The 17321-nt window shown below is 48.4% G+C and overlaps 1 protein-coding gene across 1 annotated transcript in view; it reads right to left on the bottom strand.

Moving 5' to 3' along the window:
- VPS13B (vacuolar protein sorting 13 homolog B) overlaps positions 1-17321 on the bottom strand; it is an 806861-nt gene that overhangs the window by 7921 nt on the left and 781619 nt on the right. Inside the window, exons 56-59 of the mRNA XM_027776225.1 lie at positions 13647-14452; positions 8961-9137; positions 6839-7009; positions 6-70 (exon numbers count right to left, since the gene is read on the bottom strand). Of these exons, the coding sequence (XP_027632026.1) occupies positions 6-70; positions 6839-7009; positions 8961-9137; positions 13647-14452 (1219 nt within the window). The remainder of the gene's footprint in view (positions 1-5; positions 71-6838; positions 7010-8960; positions 9138-13646; positions 14453-17321) is intronic.

Raw genomic sequence — 17321 nt, forward strand, 5'->3', positions numbered from 1 at the left:
GCTGAAGCCTGGGCCTCGGATGTTTTCTGGAAGTTCTGCATCGGCTGATCGACTATACCAGCGATTGCACCTGAAACAACAAAAGACCTCAGTAAGGCCGGGGGCTTAATATCCTCAGAAAACGAAAACCTCAATCTGGAATAGTTTTATTTGGATTGAAAATGAATCCCCACCCTCAGTATGAACTTCTTTACTATACATTTATTTACCAAGTTTCTAAGTTCACTGAGGGTTGTTTAAGTTAGACATTTATTATCTTCATCCAAACACAATGTTCTGCTTGGGTTTGGTTTGCACAGTCAGGATCGGTGCAGTTTAGTTCCGAATTCAACAACCACGTCAGACTATTCCAGAGTGTCACACATACACGCGCCTTTCCCCAGAAACCAGACAGAGCAGTATACGGAGAAGACCTAACGACTCCTCGGGGTGGCGGGGGGAGCCCGCTCAGCCTCACACAGCTCAGCGAACCAGGAGGGGAAAAAAAACAGAAGGGCCAGTCCCCTCCTGGGTTCCCACTTTCAGTGACAATTATGTAATAATGCAATATGAATATATTAATTTAATAAGCACAATTATTGATAATAGTATTTCTATTATGGCTAATCTATCTTGAGGGCTTATTAGGTGTGGGGGACTATGCTAAGAGCTTTTATCTGTATGAAATAATTTAATCCCCATGGTCCTTGGAGTCAGATATTGTTTTTATCCACTGCAGACACTGAGGCACAGAGGTTGAAGAGTCTGTCCCAAGGTCACCCAGATGTTCAGTGGTTGAGCTCCAGGGAGTCTGAGTCACAGCTAAGCTCCTCACCACCTAGGTATTCATTTATCCTGTTTATCAAACAGGCTGCTTCTCTGTGCCGATCTTGGAAACTTCCTCCCTTCTCACTCCAGCCGAGGTTTGGCCACTTAGTCTTCGTTTTGGGGCAGCTTCACTACCCTGCTCTTAACCATGGAACACCCATATTCTACACCATGGTTGAAGGCGGTTATGATGAAGAACTTCCTCGGCTGCTCTTGCAGAAGCTTCTATCCTCTGTTCCTCTTACTTCGGGGGCCAATAATGAGATCCAGGAAGGGTCTCACCAGTCAGACTTTTATCATGATGGAGTGGAGGATTCCCTTACTCAGTAAGAAGTAAAAATTTCCTTATAATTCTTGACAGAATTCTCTGTTTTCAACTTAAGCCTGCTAGGATTAACAAAAACACACAGTCCTCCTGGTAGAAATTTTAGTACATGTCAAATCCCATTAGTCCAAATGTCACTAACTCAAAGTCTCTCGAGTAAATGGATTTCTCTAGGTTTCAGTTAATGACCTGCTAATTTCATGCAATAGTCCATTGAACAAAATCCAGTAAAACAAAAGGCTGGTTCCTTCAGGTCAGTTGTAAAGGGAACGTTCATGGATTTCATTCCTCTAGGTTTTGACAGAGCCATTTAAGTTTATGCATTGACAGATTAAGAATGACCTGAGGTGACAGGTCTGTTTCCCAGCCTAGGGTAATTCTGTCCAAATCTTCTAAAGAAATGACAAGGGTAGTGGCACACGCTGCTCTCAGTGGGCCCAGCTGCCCTGGTGACCTGGAGTTGAAGGCTCCTCTACAGCGGTGACCCCATGGCCAATCCTGGCACCGGGAGGGGGAGCTGTTCTCACTTTCTCTATGTCAGAGGAACCAGCTTCTGGGCTCTCCATTTAGCAGGGCAGGAGTCAGAGTGGCCACACCAGGGACTCCCACCTCTACATGGGAGAAGAGGAACCCCTGCGGCTCCTCTTCAAATCATTTCAGAGCAGATTGTTCAAAGTGAACACAATCGAATCAAAAGATAAAACCTGTGGTTTCATTATCTGATTTCTTTTTTTTTTTTAAAGAATTGTTTATTTATTTAATTCCATTTGTTATTATTATTTTTTAATTTGACCAGAGAGAGATAAAGAGAAAGGGAGAAAACAAGCCACCAGGTCTGGGACTCGAACCATAGTTGGCCACGTGGGAATCCAATGCCTTTAAGCACCACACTACCTGCCGGCCCCATCTCATCTGATTTCTTTAGATACTCCATGCTTAAGGGCAGAAAACCTGGGATAAATAGAACCAATTCACCAGTACATTAAATTATTGCCTATATTTCTGGTAAAAATCTTTTAGAAAGTGCAGTTTTCCATTAGGACTATTAAAATTGGGTTGGGGGAGTAGGCAATCCACTTTGGGATCCCCCATTCCCTCCAGAGTGCCAGCCTTTACCTAAGCAAGGCCCATAGAGCCCACCTGTGATGGGCAGCCCCATGGAGCCAACTTCCTGCTGTCCAAGTGCAGGCAGGGATGACAGGGAAGCTCCCCTTCGGGTGCCCACTTTCTTCAGCCACCTGCCACAGTGAAGGCTGCAGCCACTGGGCTTTGGTAGATGGGCTACTAGGGCAGCCTGAAAAGCGGAAAGCCCAGAGCAGGACAAGGTGTTAGATTCTTGGTTTGGGAGCTGTCGGATCACACGCCCTAGCTGATCATCGGACTCTGAAGGGGGAAGGATGCCCTGCTGGTTGCAGGTGCCATTGTCTTCTCGGTGCTAAAGACTCAGAGATTGGAGGAGCGAGAGAGGCCAGCAGACATCCCACAAATGCTGCACCCGCCTTGAGAGGTGGCTTCTCTCAGGGCTTTCGAGGTTCTTTTACTAAGTATAATCCAGTTAAATCCTACAACTGCTGAATTATTTACAGTCATATACCCAAACTCTTCTCGAAGGCTTTAAGGAGTGGAAACTGATCCTAAGACTTGGCTGTTGGCCTCAGGCCCAGGGGGTGGGCAGCCACATGACGGCGGCTGTGATGTGATGAAGCGGGAAGGGAGGAAGAGCACAGTGCCAGGGAGCCTGTGTGCGGGGTGGGTGGGCAGGCCAGCGGGCTGTGGGGCTGCTTCCTTGGCAGCTGAGTCAAGGATGAGGGTTGGCTTTGTGAAGTGAGGGCATGCAATGGTCCCCTCACCTCTTCTGTGACTTGCTCCCCAGCTTCAGTACCCGCTGGGTCACTGGTTTCTGACGCTTCTGCTTACGTGGCTGTTCTGATGCTGTCGGCATGACTCTGTGTGCCGTTTTATGCTGGACGCTTTCTTACTACAACAGTAGAGGCACAGGCCCGAGCAGGCCACATGCTACACAGCTCACCATTCCAGGGACAAGTGGGGCCCACAGAGTGTCTTCGACAGCCCAGCCAGAGGCTAACTTTTCTCATTTGTAAGATTAGCAGCAAACTGAGAAGGCAGAATGTGGGCCTACATTCCCATGTTCCCAGCTTTCTGCAAACCAGCTGGTCCCCAAAGGCTGTGCACTCCGAGGGACTGCTCCTCCGGCCGCTCCTAGGATGCGCAGCTCTGTCGTTCCCCGGGAGGAGCTTCTGGCTCGCCCGGCAGAGGCCTGTGTGCTGGGATTCCAGATGGCATGGCCAAGGGTGCCTGTGATGCCAGACGGACGGGGCCTCGGGGGGACCGGGCAGTGCTTCATCAGCCAGGGAGAACCCAAAGAAACAGGCTCAGGGAAGCTATTTTTGACACTCTGCCCTGGTGTTCCTAAGAAGGAGGGAAAGTGGGCGTGCAGCCGTGACAGAGCAGCACATCCTTTCTCGGCGCAGCAGAGTACAGTGTCCAGGGAGCGGGTCTGGTGAGGGCAAGGCTGACGCCAATTCTGCAGGCGGGATGGTCTTCTCTCAGGCCACTGCTTTCGGGTACTCTGTGGAGGGCACCCTGCAGACTCTTAGTGGTCCCTCCTGGCCAGCAGACACTTCTCGCTGACCTGTGTGGTGTGGCCAGGAATGGCAGCTAAAGGCTGCCTGTGACTTGCAAGTGCCTCATGACACCCCCTCCCCCCCAGTGTCCCCATGAGAGCAAAGCAGAGCCAAGAATACCCACTGGACCCTGAAACATGGGGGGAGTGCGTCTTTCCTATCCCGGAACTTTCCATTGCTCCAGCCCCACACATTCTGAATGTCTCCAGGCCCGGAGCTCCTGGGGCTGGGGACATGGTACAAAGGTCCAGGCTCTTCCTCTGCTGGAGGTTTGCCCTGGGCAAGTCACACAACCTTGTCTACACCTAGTGCTGCGGAGGTCAAGTAAGGTGACATGAGCTCTGTGAACCCTCAAGTTCTCTTTAGACGCATTTTTATTATCCGGGTCTGTACTGTTCCTGTCTTACAAAGGACGAAACTGAACAACTAGAAGCTCCTTTTCTACCAGCCTGGGTTCAGATTATTTATGAAAACAGCTCTAATTTCAATTCGATTCTTAACTGCAGATGGCAATTATAAACACCATTTCTCAGGGTGGATGAAATGGTGACAAATCTATACTTCGCCAGCTGGTTTGTACAAACCTCCATCGGTTAGTCCTGTTTCCCCTTTCTTCTTCCTGTCTGGGTTCTCTAGGACCAGGCATTTTGAGGTAATTCAGAGATGATATGGGACACAGAGAGGCTCCTCGACTCTTAGCGGAAAGGACACCGGGCTGGGCCACGCTTGAGAACTCTGAGGGTCCTGGAATGGACATACTGCCCAGGGTATGTGCTGGTCTGGGGCCAGGGCTCCAGGAGTCCAGAGGCTGGCCAGTGCTGGCAGATGAGGTAGTACACACCGGGGTGGGGGGGGGAGGGTTGCATCACCCCAAGAACTCATGGGTTTCTGGAAATAACCAGTTGCAGAGAGATCTCATGAGCCCACTGCAGTTTCCCACAAGCAGCCTAAGTGATCCTTTGCATGGCTGAGGTCGCGCAGACACAATGATTACACAAAGATCAGAGTTTTAGAACTTTCCAGCCTGTCACCAGGAGCTATGCCCAAAGAGTGACATCACCAGAACAGATCCATGTCTCCTCACAGAACAGACTGCTAGCGTTAAGTATGACTTTATACAGTGGAAACTGGGTAGTGACTCTCTCATGGGAAGAGAACAGAACCCTCAGACTAGAGGGAGTCAAGGTGGAGCCGGCCAAGCCAGTCAGCTTAGGTCTCCTCTTTCTGAGGGCCTGGAAGATCCAAGAAGGGCTCCGATAAAGGGCAGGACACTCTTGAGCTCAGAGCAGAAGGCCCCCAAGTCTTTGCATGAAAGGTCCCAAAGCAATGACCCTGAGGTCCCAAGATAACCTTGTTACCGCTTCCTCTAGTTACAGCAACTTAACCCAGCGCACTAAACTAAAGCAAAAATATTCCTGCCCCTGCTCACATACATGTCTCTGCTGGGACACTCTCTGGAACCATTCAACTCTTACAGTCGCTTTGCAAACACAATAATGACAGCGGCTGTTTACCGAACATGGACTCCACGTCCACCCATCACGATTTCTAATAAGGATATTCCCAGCCCTGATTTGCAAAAGAGAAACCCAGGTTCAGAGAAGTTACGAACTTGCCTGAGGTCACAAAAATAAACAAAAAACAAAAAAATGAACTTGCACAGCCTGGTCTGGGATTCCTGAGGGACATGGTCCACTCATCGCCCTCCCCAAAGGAGTCACGGAGTCCAGCAGGGAGACTGCTCCTCTACCTAGTTAACTCCCTTTAGGTCACCAACCTTCCTGCTTCCATGTGGCATTAGCATTATCGAATGACAGTGCCCTGCACCACTGAAGATTATTACTGAAGCCATTTTTAGCAACTTAACCTGAACTTGTAACATTTTACTGTTTCCTCCCAGATCCTCCACTGGCTGGAGTTGCAAGGTGAGGAGTTAGTTGTGTATAGAACTGAAGATTGGAGAGAGGGCAGATCCTTTCAGGCTCATCTTTTCCACCCTCTGCCCTGCACTGCTTTGGGTCACTTTGATCTATTCAAGGCGCACACTCCCTCAGCTGCGTGGTGGAGGCGTGCTGCCAAGCAATACAGTTTTAAATTCCTTTGCAAACAAATAAACAAAACATACCCTTGAAAATCCTGCTCTGCAAGCTTTCAGCTCTGAAGCTTCCTTTTTATAGATCTTTCCCAAAGCAACTTATTTTCCAACAGTCGCAGTATTTTGAAATACCCACAGCAATCTTCACTCCTAACTATATACCATCTCGCTGCTTGACAAAGTCATTGCTCTGAGTCAGGCTGATCACAAAAAAGTAAATAAAATAATAAATAAATAAATAAGTGGAAACAATAGCTCCTCACTAGAGTTTACACAACATTTGCACGTTGCTCAAGGGCTTCTCAAACAAAAGCATCTGTAACATCTATGAGAGCGAGGAAGCCAGTGCTTCAGAGGACCTGCCTACTCCTCACTGCTGTGCAGTTTGAGTCCCGGATTCATGGGTGTGTGTGTGCGCATGCCCCAAATTACGAGAACAGAGCGAAGCGATTGTGGTGTGGCCATCCCTGCTAGGAGGTACTTTCTCCCTATTGCGCTCTCTCTTCCAGTGAACACACACCCACTATGGCAAATTTAAAAAAGGGGGGAGGAACGAACAAACAAACACACACACACCTGGATGTCGCTGTCCTTGTAGGGATCCCACTAGGCTCAGGGACCTCCTAGGGAACTATTCTTTCCTTCAGGGTCACTTGGGCTGAGGACTCCCAGAAGCATAGGTAGCAGGTGCCGGCCTGCGTAGGCCAGCTTCCGGCTGTAGGTCTAGGGACAGCTTCTAGAGTGACTGCAAACTTTCAGCTCTGAAGCTTCCTTTTTATAGATCTTTCCCAAAGCAACTTACTTTCAAGCGTGTGATGTATTTTGAATTAGGCTCCTGCCCAGCACCTCGGGGATGCACTGTAGGAGCCAGTGCGAATGCCTCGGCCTCTGAGAACACTGCAGCCACCCTCGGGGAGAAGGCGAGGCTGTTGAGTCCTGGGAGACCCCGCACCCCAGCCCGCTTACCGAGCAGGCTGATGCCCAGCCGAGACAGGCCCTGCCGGAGTCCCTCGCCCAGACTCTCAGGGAGCTGTCGCCGCCACTCCTCCTGCCGGTTGTAGTGCTCCTCATCCAGCGACAGCCGGTCCATGTTCCGAGCCAGGCTCGTGGCCAGGTTGGTGATGGACGTAAGGGTACCTGGGGGCATGAGAGCACAGGGTTGGCCTCCTCGTTACATTCATAGTGGATCCCAGGGCAGTGGTCCTCGGTCCTGGGGGAGTGGAGACTGGGCAGAGGGTACTCCTGGGTCCTTCTGAGACATGCCCAGTGGTGAGGGACGGTGGCTCCCTCTCTGGTAATCTGAAGCATTAGGCTTCAGAGAATGAGGTGGGGATTAATGCTCACTCACGAGGGTGACGGCGTCTTTCAAAGGGAGTTCCAATTGCCAGAAAGAAGCCTGGAGTCTTACATGAAGCAATTCCTTACTGTCATTTCCTCGTCAAGGCTTAGTTAAAACAGATTTGAGGGCTTCGCTGAGGACCAAACTTGTAGGTTAAAACTTGCCTGCTCTGATTTTAAAGGTTAAGGTCATGTTGCTGAATTTTAGTCAGGCTGAAGGCAACGATTCTACTAGAGCAGTAAAATGTATTCTCTCATTACTTCAGTCATAATAAAGGGTGACACTAAACTTTATCATCTGACCTTCTGAGGAAATAATTATTGAGCCACAGAGAATACATGCAATTTTGCTATTCAGGATGTTAACTGAAAAAATAAAATAAAATAAAAAGGGAGGACAGTCAAGGGAGGAACTCATGCGACAGCCAGGACTCTCGGTGGTTTTCCTGGAAAAGGCTACTTCAGCAGCTCGCTTGCAGCAACGCAATCTTCTCCAGGTCTGCCTAAACCTCTGAGGGCAAAAGTGAAAGACATCAGTGGGCATTTGCTCAAGATGGCGAGCTTGCTCATCTATTAGTGGGCTTGAGTTTCAAGAAGAAATGACAGCGTTTTCACAGCTGCACCTTTGCCGGTAATCTGAAAAGTGCACGCGTGCACACGCACGCACACACACACACACACACACCAACAAGCCTAAGAGATTTTGCTAAGAGAAAGAGAACAAGCGTAAAACCACAGTGACTGTGTGCAAAAATATTGCTGAGGTTCAATTTAGCAGGTGTCGGTTCTCTTATTTTAAAGTAAAAACTACAGAACCAGAGATTCCAGTGTCAGGAGTGAGAATGCACCAGTGGCTCATCTGGGGCTCCCAGGCCCTGGATACTTGGGGTCTGGGGGAGTGGTCTTGCTCTGTCTGTGGAATTTGTTTTTATTGCTCTTGCCAGCCCCCCACCCCCACCTAGTCTGTGGATCATGTATTCTCATATTTCAAGTTTGAGTCTCCTTTTGGGGCTTTTTAGAGATTTCTGCAATCTGCCCACTCAAAACGGACTTGCAGGACTGCCTGCAGTTACGACGCCTTTTATGGGAAGAAGCCCTTTGCCCTGTTTTCCCTGCCTCCTGCAGAGAAGAAACGGGACTCAGATGGCCCTTGTTAGAGCTCGAGTCACTGCCAGCCTGACCAAAATATCATCCAGCCAACACACAGATAAAACGAAAATATTCTCCTGTGGGAAGCCAGTTGGCCTCTGTGCCCGATGACCCATCTGGGCCACAAGATGGCACTGTTTACGTGTCGTGCTAGAGAAAAGTTGGCCACTTCACCTCCAAATCAGCTTCCATGTCAAAATGTATCCATGTCCTCAGGAAAGTTATGACAACTGTATCTATATTAAAAAAAAATATGATGAGGCAACACAGTGTAGGGTTTCTGATGTTTAGCAGAAATCCTGAACACCTTTAATATTTCTGTATTTATCACATGGAATAACAGTTGAGCCAATCCTTGTTTTCCCAATGGGAGGTTTAAAATTCTGAAGTTTCTGAAGCATTTTCACACACTACAGTGATCTGTTTAAAACATAAGACATTATATATGAGCTCTGCTACAAGCTCAACATTTTGCTACAAGCTAAGAAGCCACACAAAGCCAGAGGCACATTAGAAACTTTTGCACACTGTTTAAAAAAAAAAAATTAGACAAGGGCAGAAGTTAAATTAAGGCACAGTTACGAGGAACTGAAATAGCTACCTTTGGAAATGTGCTTTACAAATGACGTGGTCCCTCGGGAAACTCCACTGACGAATGCTCCAGGGCCCCGGGTCAGCCCCTCATACGGCAGCCTGAAGAAGTCTGCAACCCCGTTCCCTATGCTTCTGACCAGACTGGCCGGGCTGCCGAGGATTTCCAGAGATCCAACCACCCAGCCTGCAATCGACCAAAGGGAAGGGGTTACTGAAACCTTAAACACGGTACTTTCAACATTGGTGAAAAACTGACCCATTTTCCCTGCAATTCATTTTTCACACCAGAATTGAGAATGTAATAAGCTTCTTTGGAGCAAAATATGGGAAATAACTCATTCACTGTGAATTCGCAAATGGCAAACTTTCATACTTTATAAATCATCCTGCTCCCCTGGCAGCCACACAAATGGCTTTAATATGACTTCCTTGCCTGAGCCTCCCGTATTCCTGCTAAAAAGGATCCATGTGCAGGGGACTCTGCTCCCACCAGCCCGAGGAGAGGCGTTTCTATGAGCTGCAGGTGTGTGCAGGCTGACGTGTCCTCTCTGAGACCTTTATGGGGCAGTGGCACCAGGAGGAGGAGACTCCTGGGCTGGAGAAGGAGGCCGGATGCTAAATGGGATGCCACAGAGGGCGTGCAAACTTCTGACAAGGATGGAGGAGTTATTTTTAATCTGCCCAATCCTACCACGTTGAATGCTTCCCTTTGGAGCAGAGTTCGAGCCAGACAACTGTCTCCCCTTCAACCCCAGCTCTGGTTGTGTAAACACTGGTGACAGGGACGTACTGGCTAGGTTAGTGCGAAGGGAGTGTTCTGTGCAAACTTCCCGGGAGGGCAGCTTTGGATCTGGTTCCTATGTAAGCCTGGGCTTGCCAGAAGTCAGCCTTCTCAGGAGTTGCAGGGTCTGCTGCCCGGTGGGAATGGGATCATGGTGCTGTGTCCTAGAGTCTGCCCTACCCCGTCCTCCCCAGGTGAGGGGATTTGGGGCTCTAGGCCCAGAGGACTGGAAGAGCAGGCAAGGGCCAAGGAGCAAAGGAAGCCAAAAGGCAACTTCCTCCGGGAATCCACTGACCTCCCCAGCCCAGGGCTGTGAGCCCTTTCATGGGAAGGCCCTGGGGATAGGACCTGTGTGGTAGCCATCTCTCTCTCCCTAGAGGGCTCGTGGAGGATGGTACTATGACAGAAATCCTCCATCAAGTCCCTAATCTGACAGAATCGGGAAGGAGCGAGTGTAGGAGGCAAGCCAGATCCCGGAAGGTGACTAGGCCTGCCCATGTCAAGCCTGCAGCAAGAGGGACGTTCTTAAATTCTGCCTGCTCCCACCTCCACCCTCCTCTGGAACATTAACACTAGAGTTTAGGCCAAGAGCTAAAGGAGGGAATAAGTACCAGGAGGAGAAGAATACAAACGAGAAAGCCTATACGTACCAGGCATTCAATTCATTTTATTCTCACAGCAACTGTGCATGAGGAGTATTATTACTCCCTTCCAAGAAATTCAGGCTAGTTAGTGACTGAGCTGCCACTTTGGGTCAGGTTAGGCAGAGGCTAATCCAACACAGTGTTACCTGCTCCAATCTCTCAAGCAGGGAGGGAAAGGAGGAAACTGAGGCTCAGAAATGAAGTCGATTGCTCACAATCTCCCAGCTGATTAGGCATTTGGGCTGGGCTTCTGGTTGAAGTTAACCAGATTTCAAAGGCCACCACCCTCCCCTTGCATGAGCCCAGGCTGTGAAGAAGAGGCAGGATTCTGTGGGAGGGGGTGAAATCCCCTCCTTCAGAGGGCCCTCTCGGGAGGTAGAAATAGCTGATTCCCTTTGGCCTGGAATGGTTAAAGTTACCACCTAAAGATGAAGGTGGGTCTTGAAACATCTTAATTCCCTTCTCTTCAATGATTCTGTGTGTAAAAAAGGAGAACAGCTACTCTCTGACTGGCCCGTTCAGGCCGCTGCAGTGGACACACACACACACACACACACACACACACAGAGTGGACACCCCCAGCCTCACCATTTCGCTGCAGCCCAGCAGCTGGGGCCCTTCCTGGCTCCTTGGGTCACATGAAGAGTGGAGCCATGATCTCTTGGATGACAGTCACAGAGGACTGAAGCCTTTGCCTGATGGACGGGCACTGCGTGGACCAGAACTACATCCTAGTAGCCAGGAAAGGGCAGAGAGTCCCCAAATATTCCTTCTTTAATTCTTCCAAAAGCAAATCTATCTTTCCCTTGCTTAGTTGAAAATTTTGTTGAAAAAAGGAGTCTGGCTTTCCATCAAATGGACACTTAGGGGGAGAGAAGGATCCCAGGAAATGATAAAGCGCACATTCTTCCCTCGAGTAGGGTTAGTTCCTCATTTCTAATGACTGTTTCCTTATTTTTGAAACTTCTTCAAGGTGCCTCCACAAACTTCCGCAGGAATGAGGTCAGGGTGTTTCTGGCCATTACTCAAGTCCAGTAGTGAATGCCGATCGGGGGAGGTGTGGACTAACCTGCAGGCTCCCCGGCCAGTCTGCCCCTTCTCCTGCGCTAGTCCATTCTCTTCGCTCTGCCCGCTGGGGTGTGGCTCCCACATCTTCCCGTCCCCCGTGCCTTCATCTGTTCTCTTTCAGAATCTGATTGTTCATAGGTTTTCAGTGGCAGACTTTCCAACAGGCACCCCAAATCGGGCCCTTTATACCTTAATTTCCTGTCTCAGTATACAGCGAGATTGAGACAGTACCTTACGAGGATTTTTAGGTGAATTACAAACCATCCAAATAGAATGTGCTTCTGAGACCTCATAAAAAACATAAATCAAAACCAAACGATCATTTTTAACCTACAGGCTGTGGGGACACAGCACCTCGGAATGTGAGTTTTTAGTGCACAGGCGTGGGTACACACCCGGCGTGAGTTTTTAGCCCACAGGCTGTGGGGACACGGTTCCATGATCAGTTCCTCACACAGATGGGTGCTCAGCACCGTGGCCCCAGGCAGTGACCAGGGGGAGTCGAGTCAGGGCTCAGAACCTGCATGCTTGCTTCTCACGGCAACAGCAAAAACAGCCTACAAGGGTATGTTTCTGGAGCTGTTTGTAAGTATATGCAGCCATTAAACTTGAAATGTGAACTGCTTATTTTTAAATGACTTCCTAGTAAGAGGTAAATATTTTCTTCATTGTTGTGCAAGCTATCAAAACAACAGATCCGCCGGGGCCTTCTCCCTGTTCTAGTCATTTTCTTTTATAACAGAGGTCTGGATAGCTCTATGACGCCATGAAGCCTGTTATGGAGAAAACGTAACCTTACCAACGTGGCAGGGGCACTGCTCATTCACCGAACAGGACTGCAAGGAGGTTCTCTTCTTTGTTATTTTCAGAAAATTAAGATTTCCATGTTTTTTTACTGAAAGCCAGCTCTGATTGGTGTTCCTTGCTTGAGTTCTTGGGACCAGGGGGAACCAGGTGATTAAATGGAAACTACTTTAGAGTGAAGTCGGCTCAAGAACATGTGTACTGATGCCAATTACTATAAATTATTCTGAGGCCACAAGGTCCCTAACACACAACCTTTTGCACACAGTACTCCTCATACAAAATTTTGTAGGCACATTAAGTCATACTTGCAGACGTTTCCAGCCAGACTGCAAAGGGAAGCCTTTTCTTTCCCATCGAATTGCTGAGAGACAGCAGCCCTGGACCTGCAGAAGGTCACTTGCTTACCTGGTACCAGAGGGCAGTTATAGAGCAAGGGTCATTCTTTTTCTTTGGGCTCAGGCCTATGGAGAGGCTGAGACACCAACACCCTTCTCTGTGGTCTGTCTAGCAGGCAGCATAGCACAGGATAGGGAGAAGGCTCTTTGCACAGGGTAGGAGCACACAAATTCTCCAAGTTTCTCACTTACAACTATATACATGAATAGCAAAGAGGAAAACTAACAACTGAGAACTCGATTTCTTTTAAGGCCCTGGATCTGAGGTCCTAGGCTAGTTTTCCTGGCTGCACCATGCACTAAGAAAGGGCGTAGGACCTGCAAGGTACTAAAGTGTTTGCTTGGAGCCAGCAGGTGGTATGGTGGTTAAAGCACTGCACTCCCACATTGGCTGACCATGTTTTGAGTCCTGGGCCTGGAAGCTTGGTTTCTCACTTTCTCTCTCTCTCTCTCTGTCTCTCTTCAGTGAGCACGTGTGCACTATAGCAAATTAAAAAATAATAATAAATAAAATAAATAATTATTTTTTTAAAAAAGTGTTTGCTACATTGAATTAAAGTTCTAAGTTATCTAACAACTAATATAATAGCAACTACTGCTTGAGTGTAGCTCCCCAGGGAGGGGACTGGCCAGGGCCATGTGGAGAAACACACCATCCAGTGTGAGCCTCAGAAATTCAGATGCTGCTTTGTGGTGGGTGAGGTCATCGAACACTCCCAAGCAAAATGCTGACATTTTACATACTTTCATCTAATCTCAAAAACCTTAAAACCTGCTATATAGATGAAGAAAGTAAGACTTAGGGATGCTTGATAACTTGCTTAAGACCTTACATCTAGCAGAATCCAGATTTAAATCCAGTTCTGCTAAAACTGTAAAGCCCAGATCTCCTCTCACCGGCTGCTCCCTATGTCTTGAAGTAGATGAGGTGCTACCCCAAAGCATGTCATTTCGGCCCCAGCTCTAGCTCATCAAAGGCCTTCAATTTGTGTCCTTACCTGCTCTAAAAAGAGCCCCAGCTGCATAGTGCATGGCCAGAGCGTGCACGAGCTGTCTGGCAGTGGTGAAGATGGGCCCTCTCTCAAACACTGAGAAGGAAAGAGGAGTGTGGTCCGAGGCTATGTACAGCTTGAGGGAAGCGTGGATGCTGATGAGCAGGTTCACCGGCTGTATCACCAGTTTCCGTAACTTCACAGGGTTCACCAGGGCCCTGGCATGCTGTCTGACTTGCACGGGCAACACCTGCTGGCCACCAGAGAGTGGGGCGGTATGACCAGCCAGCTTGCTGTTGGGAAGGTAAGTGTCAAACAACGTTTTGATGTAGTATACAAATGTGTCTTCCACGTACAACCGGGCAGGCTTCAATTCAATGCTGAACTCGTTAATATCAAATAAGAAGCTTCTGTCCTCCGTTAAGGTGATGCAAAGTTTGATAAAACAGTTTTCCTTGTATTCTTCCAAGTCTTTGGTAGATGCAAGGAGACTCTGCATTTTGGAACACTGAGGAGGTTCTGGTTTTTCTCCTTGGCAGACCAACACGGCGAAGTGGAAATTGGACTTGTTGTAAAGCTGGTTGTCCAACTGCAGGTCCCCACAGCAGACCTCCACACAGTAAAGCTGGAAGAAGGCAGCTGCTGCCTCTTCCCCGGGGAGGGGACTGGCCGCTGGGGCCATGTGGAGAAACACGCCATCCAGGGTGAGCCTCAGAAGTTCAGATGCTGCTTTGTGGTGCGTGAGGTCATCGAACACTGCCACGCTCAACTGAGTGATGAACATTTTAAATGTAACAGTCTTCTCCAGAGTTCTAGAGGAGAAAGAGAAAGGACGTTAGCTTCGTCCCACTTCTTTTTCTTTTTTAATGATAGTGCCTTATTAAATGGGACACCAGATTCTCGGAAGAAACAAGTAGAAACTCAGCTTTCAGTACATCGTGTCTGGACAGAGCCGGTCCCACCCCAGCAGTACGGGAAATGCTCCCTGTGGGGCTATTACACGTTCCCGTCATGTTCTGTACGCGTTTCCCTTATCAGCACCAGCGTTTGACTCCAGAACCCCTCCGGTCTTTATGCACACTTCTCTATCATGATGAGCACAAGAGAATGATACGAAGTGAAGACTCTAATCTGAAAAGTGACACGAGCAGAAGAAAACACACACCAGTTCTCACCGTGACCTACCTGGCCTGAGCCCGGCCCCACTCTCCCCACCACTCCCATTTCTAGAGTGAAACTCCTCAAGTTCCTGTTTGAGGCAAACCCCTCCACGGTGCCCTAAGTCACTGTGTTCTTACCTGCTCAAGGACGTCACTCCAGCAATTCACCCTCTCCTACATCAGCGTTTTCTTTACAACCAGCAGCTTAGAAACATGCTCTTCTCTTGAACATTCCATCTTGTAACTATTTCCTCCTCCAGCTACCACTCCTTTATCTAATCCCCTTCATACGAAAACTTCAGAGCATTCTCAAGGCACGTGTCTCCTACTCCTCTCCTTCTTTTCTCTCTGAAGCTTGCTCCAAGCAGGTGTTTTCCCCTCTCATCTCACAAATGAGCTCTTGTCAAGGTTACTAGACACTTCCACTGGGCTGAATTCAATGATGGACTTTCAGTTTTTTGCTTACTCAGTCTACCAATGGCAGTGGACATTGTCGATAACTTTCCCTTCCTGGAAACACTTTCTTTACTCATCTTCTCTCAGATCTTCTACTCTGGCCATTTACCCTTCTGCTGCCATTTACGCCCCTCCTTTCCTGGTTCTCTTCAACTTAAGGTGCTCAAGGCATGTCCCTGGGTCCACATCTCTTTCCCATCCTCACTCAATTCCTTGGGGATCTCATCCATTCACATGACTTGAAATACCACCTATATGTTGATGACTTCCAAAATACTTACTTATCCTAGAACTGCTCCTGAACTCCTGGTCTAACTGCCTATCCACACCATCCCTTATACCTCAGCTTACCATGTCTACAACCAAACTCTTGATCTTACCCCTTAAACCTACATGCAGTCTTTCCCATCTCAGTTAATGGCCACTGTATCCTACCAGCTGCTCAGCCCATACATTTTGAAGTCATCCTGATACTTCTGTTTTCAACCCTTACTGATGTGTGAAGGAAATTCCTTTGGCTTTTCCTTCCAAATGCGTCCAGACTCAGCCATGGTGGTGCATGCTGCTAAAGGGCTGCCGAGATGCTACTCAGAGGCTGGGGCCACATAGGAGGCCCAGGTTCAATTCTCTGCCCAACCTAAGCAGGCTGGATGAGGTGGTACATGCCTGTAGTCCTAGCTAACTGAGAGGTTGGGGCAGGATTACCATGACACGGCAAGATCCTGTCAAAAATCTTTCTCACACTGGGAAAAAGCACGCCCAGAATCTGACCATGTGCTACCACTTTTCAGAGATACCACTGCATCTAGGTCACCAGTGTCTCTGGGGTGAATAACCATAACCATCTCCTAACTAGTCTCCCTGATTGCTTCCACTCTTGTTTGCCTACAGTCTGTGCCAATAAAGCAGCTAATTATTTTCATAAAAAATTTTTTTGAGAGATTTTTGCTATAGGGTGCGTGTGCTCACTGGAGAGACAGAGAGACAGAAAGGGAGAAATCACCCCCCACCCCCACCCCAGGGAAGATGGACATGCCAGAATCCCTCCTCCTTTCTCCTCTTGGGATGTTGGCGGTGCATGCACACATGCCCGGCGTGTGTTTAAGCCACCATGTCCGGAACTCGGACTGTGGTCGACTATCTGGGAGTCCAGCAAAGTAATCATTATGCCATCCACTGGTCCCAGATTTTCTAAAAATTTAAGTCATATCCTGTAGCTTCTCTGCTTGAAATGCTCTAGTAGCTTCCTCATTTCACCTGGAATTAAAACTAAGCCCCTATAATGGCCCACAAGACTACACAGTATGTCTCCTTCCTGCCGGTCTTTATCCCTCTGACTTCACATTCTTCTATTTCCCCCTTCACCCGCTTCACTGGACCACAATGCCTCTTCACTGCTCTTCCTGTGTGCCAGGAGCACTGCCTCAGGTCTTTGCACTGGCGGTGTCCTCTGCCTGGAGGGTTCTTCCCTTAGATAGTCTCATAATTAACCCCCCATGGCTTAGTCCTTGTGCAAATGTGAGTCTCTTGGTGAGGCTGACCTATGCCACTATGTTTAAAACCACACCCTTCCTATCCCTAGGCCTTGGTACTCCTGAACCTCTTACCAGGCTCTGTTTCCAGCCCTGTAGAACGCTGTAGCGTAAAATTTCCTTTTTATTAGATTTATTCTCTGTCTCCCCATTCTATGCCTCACTATGCCTATGAGAATGTAATCCTCTCAAGGACAGGTATTTTGGTCATTTTACTCACTGATCTATCCCTATCCTTAAAACAGCACATACAATCCAGTAGCTATATATTTGAAAAATATTTGTTGAGGGCTGGTGCCATGACCTAGCGGTTAAGGGAGATGAATCTCACTCACACGGCTGATTATAAGGTTTGAATCCTGGCCCTGGTGGGTTGAAAAACACACCAGGCGTGTGTGCCCCAAATCCCAGCGGGATGAAGAAATGGAGGAAAAGAAACTCTGGTTTTCTGAACTTGAACCAGGAGCTTTTTCCACATGGGACTGCCTCACAGAGTAATTGTTTTGTGGCTGTATCACCACCTGGCCGCTCTT

This window comes from Tupaia chinensis, unplaced genomic scaffold, assembly GCF_000334495.1.
Source record: "Tupaia chinensis unplaced genomic scaffold, TupChi_1.0 Scaffold000646_1, whole genome shotgun sequence".
Taxonomy (NCBI): Eukaryota; Metazoa; Chordata; class Mammalia; order Scandentia; family Tupaiidae; genus Tupaia; species Tupaia belangeri.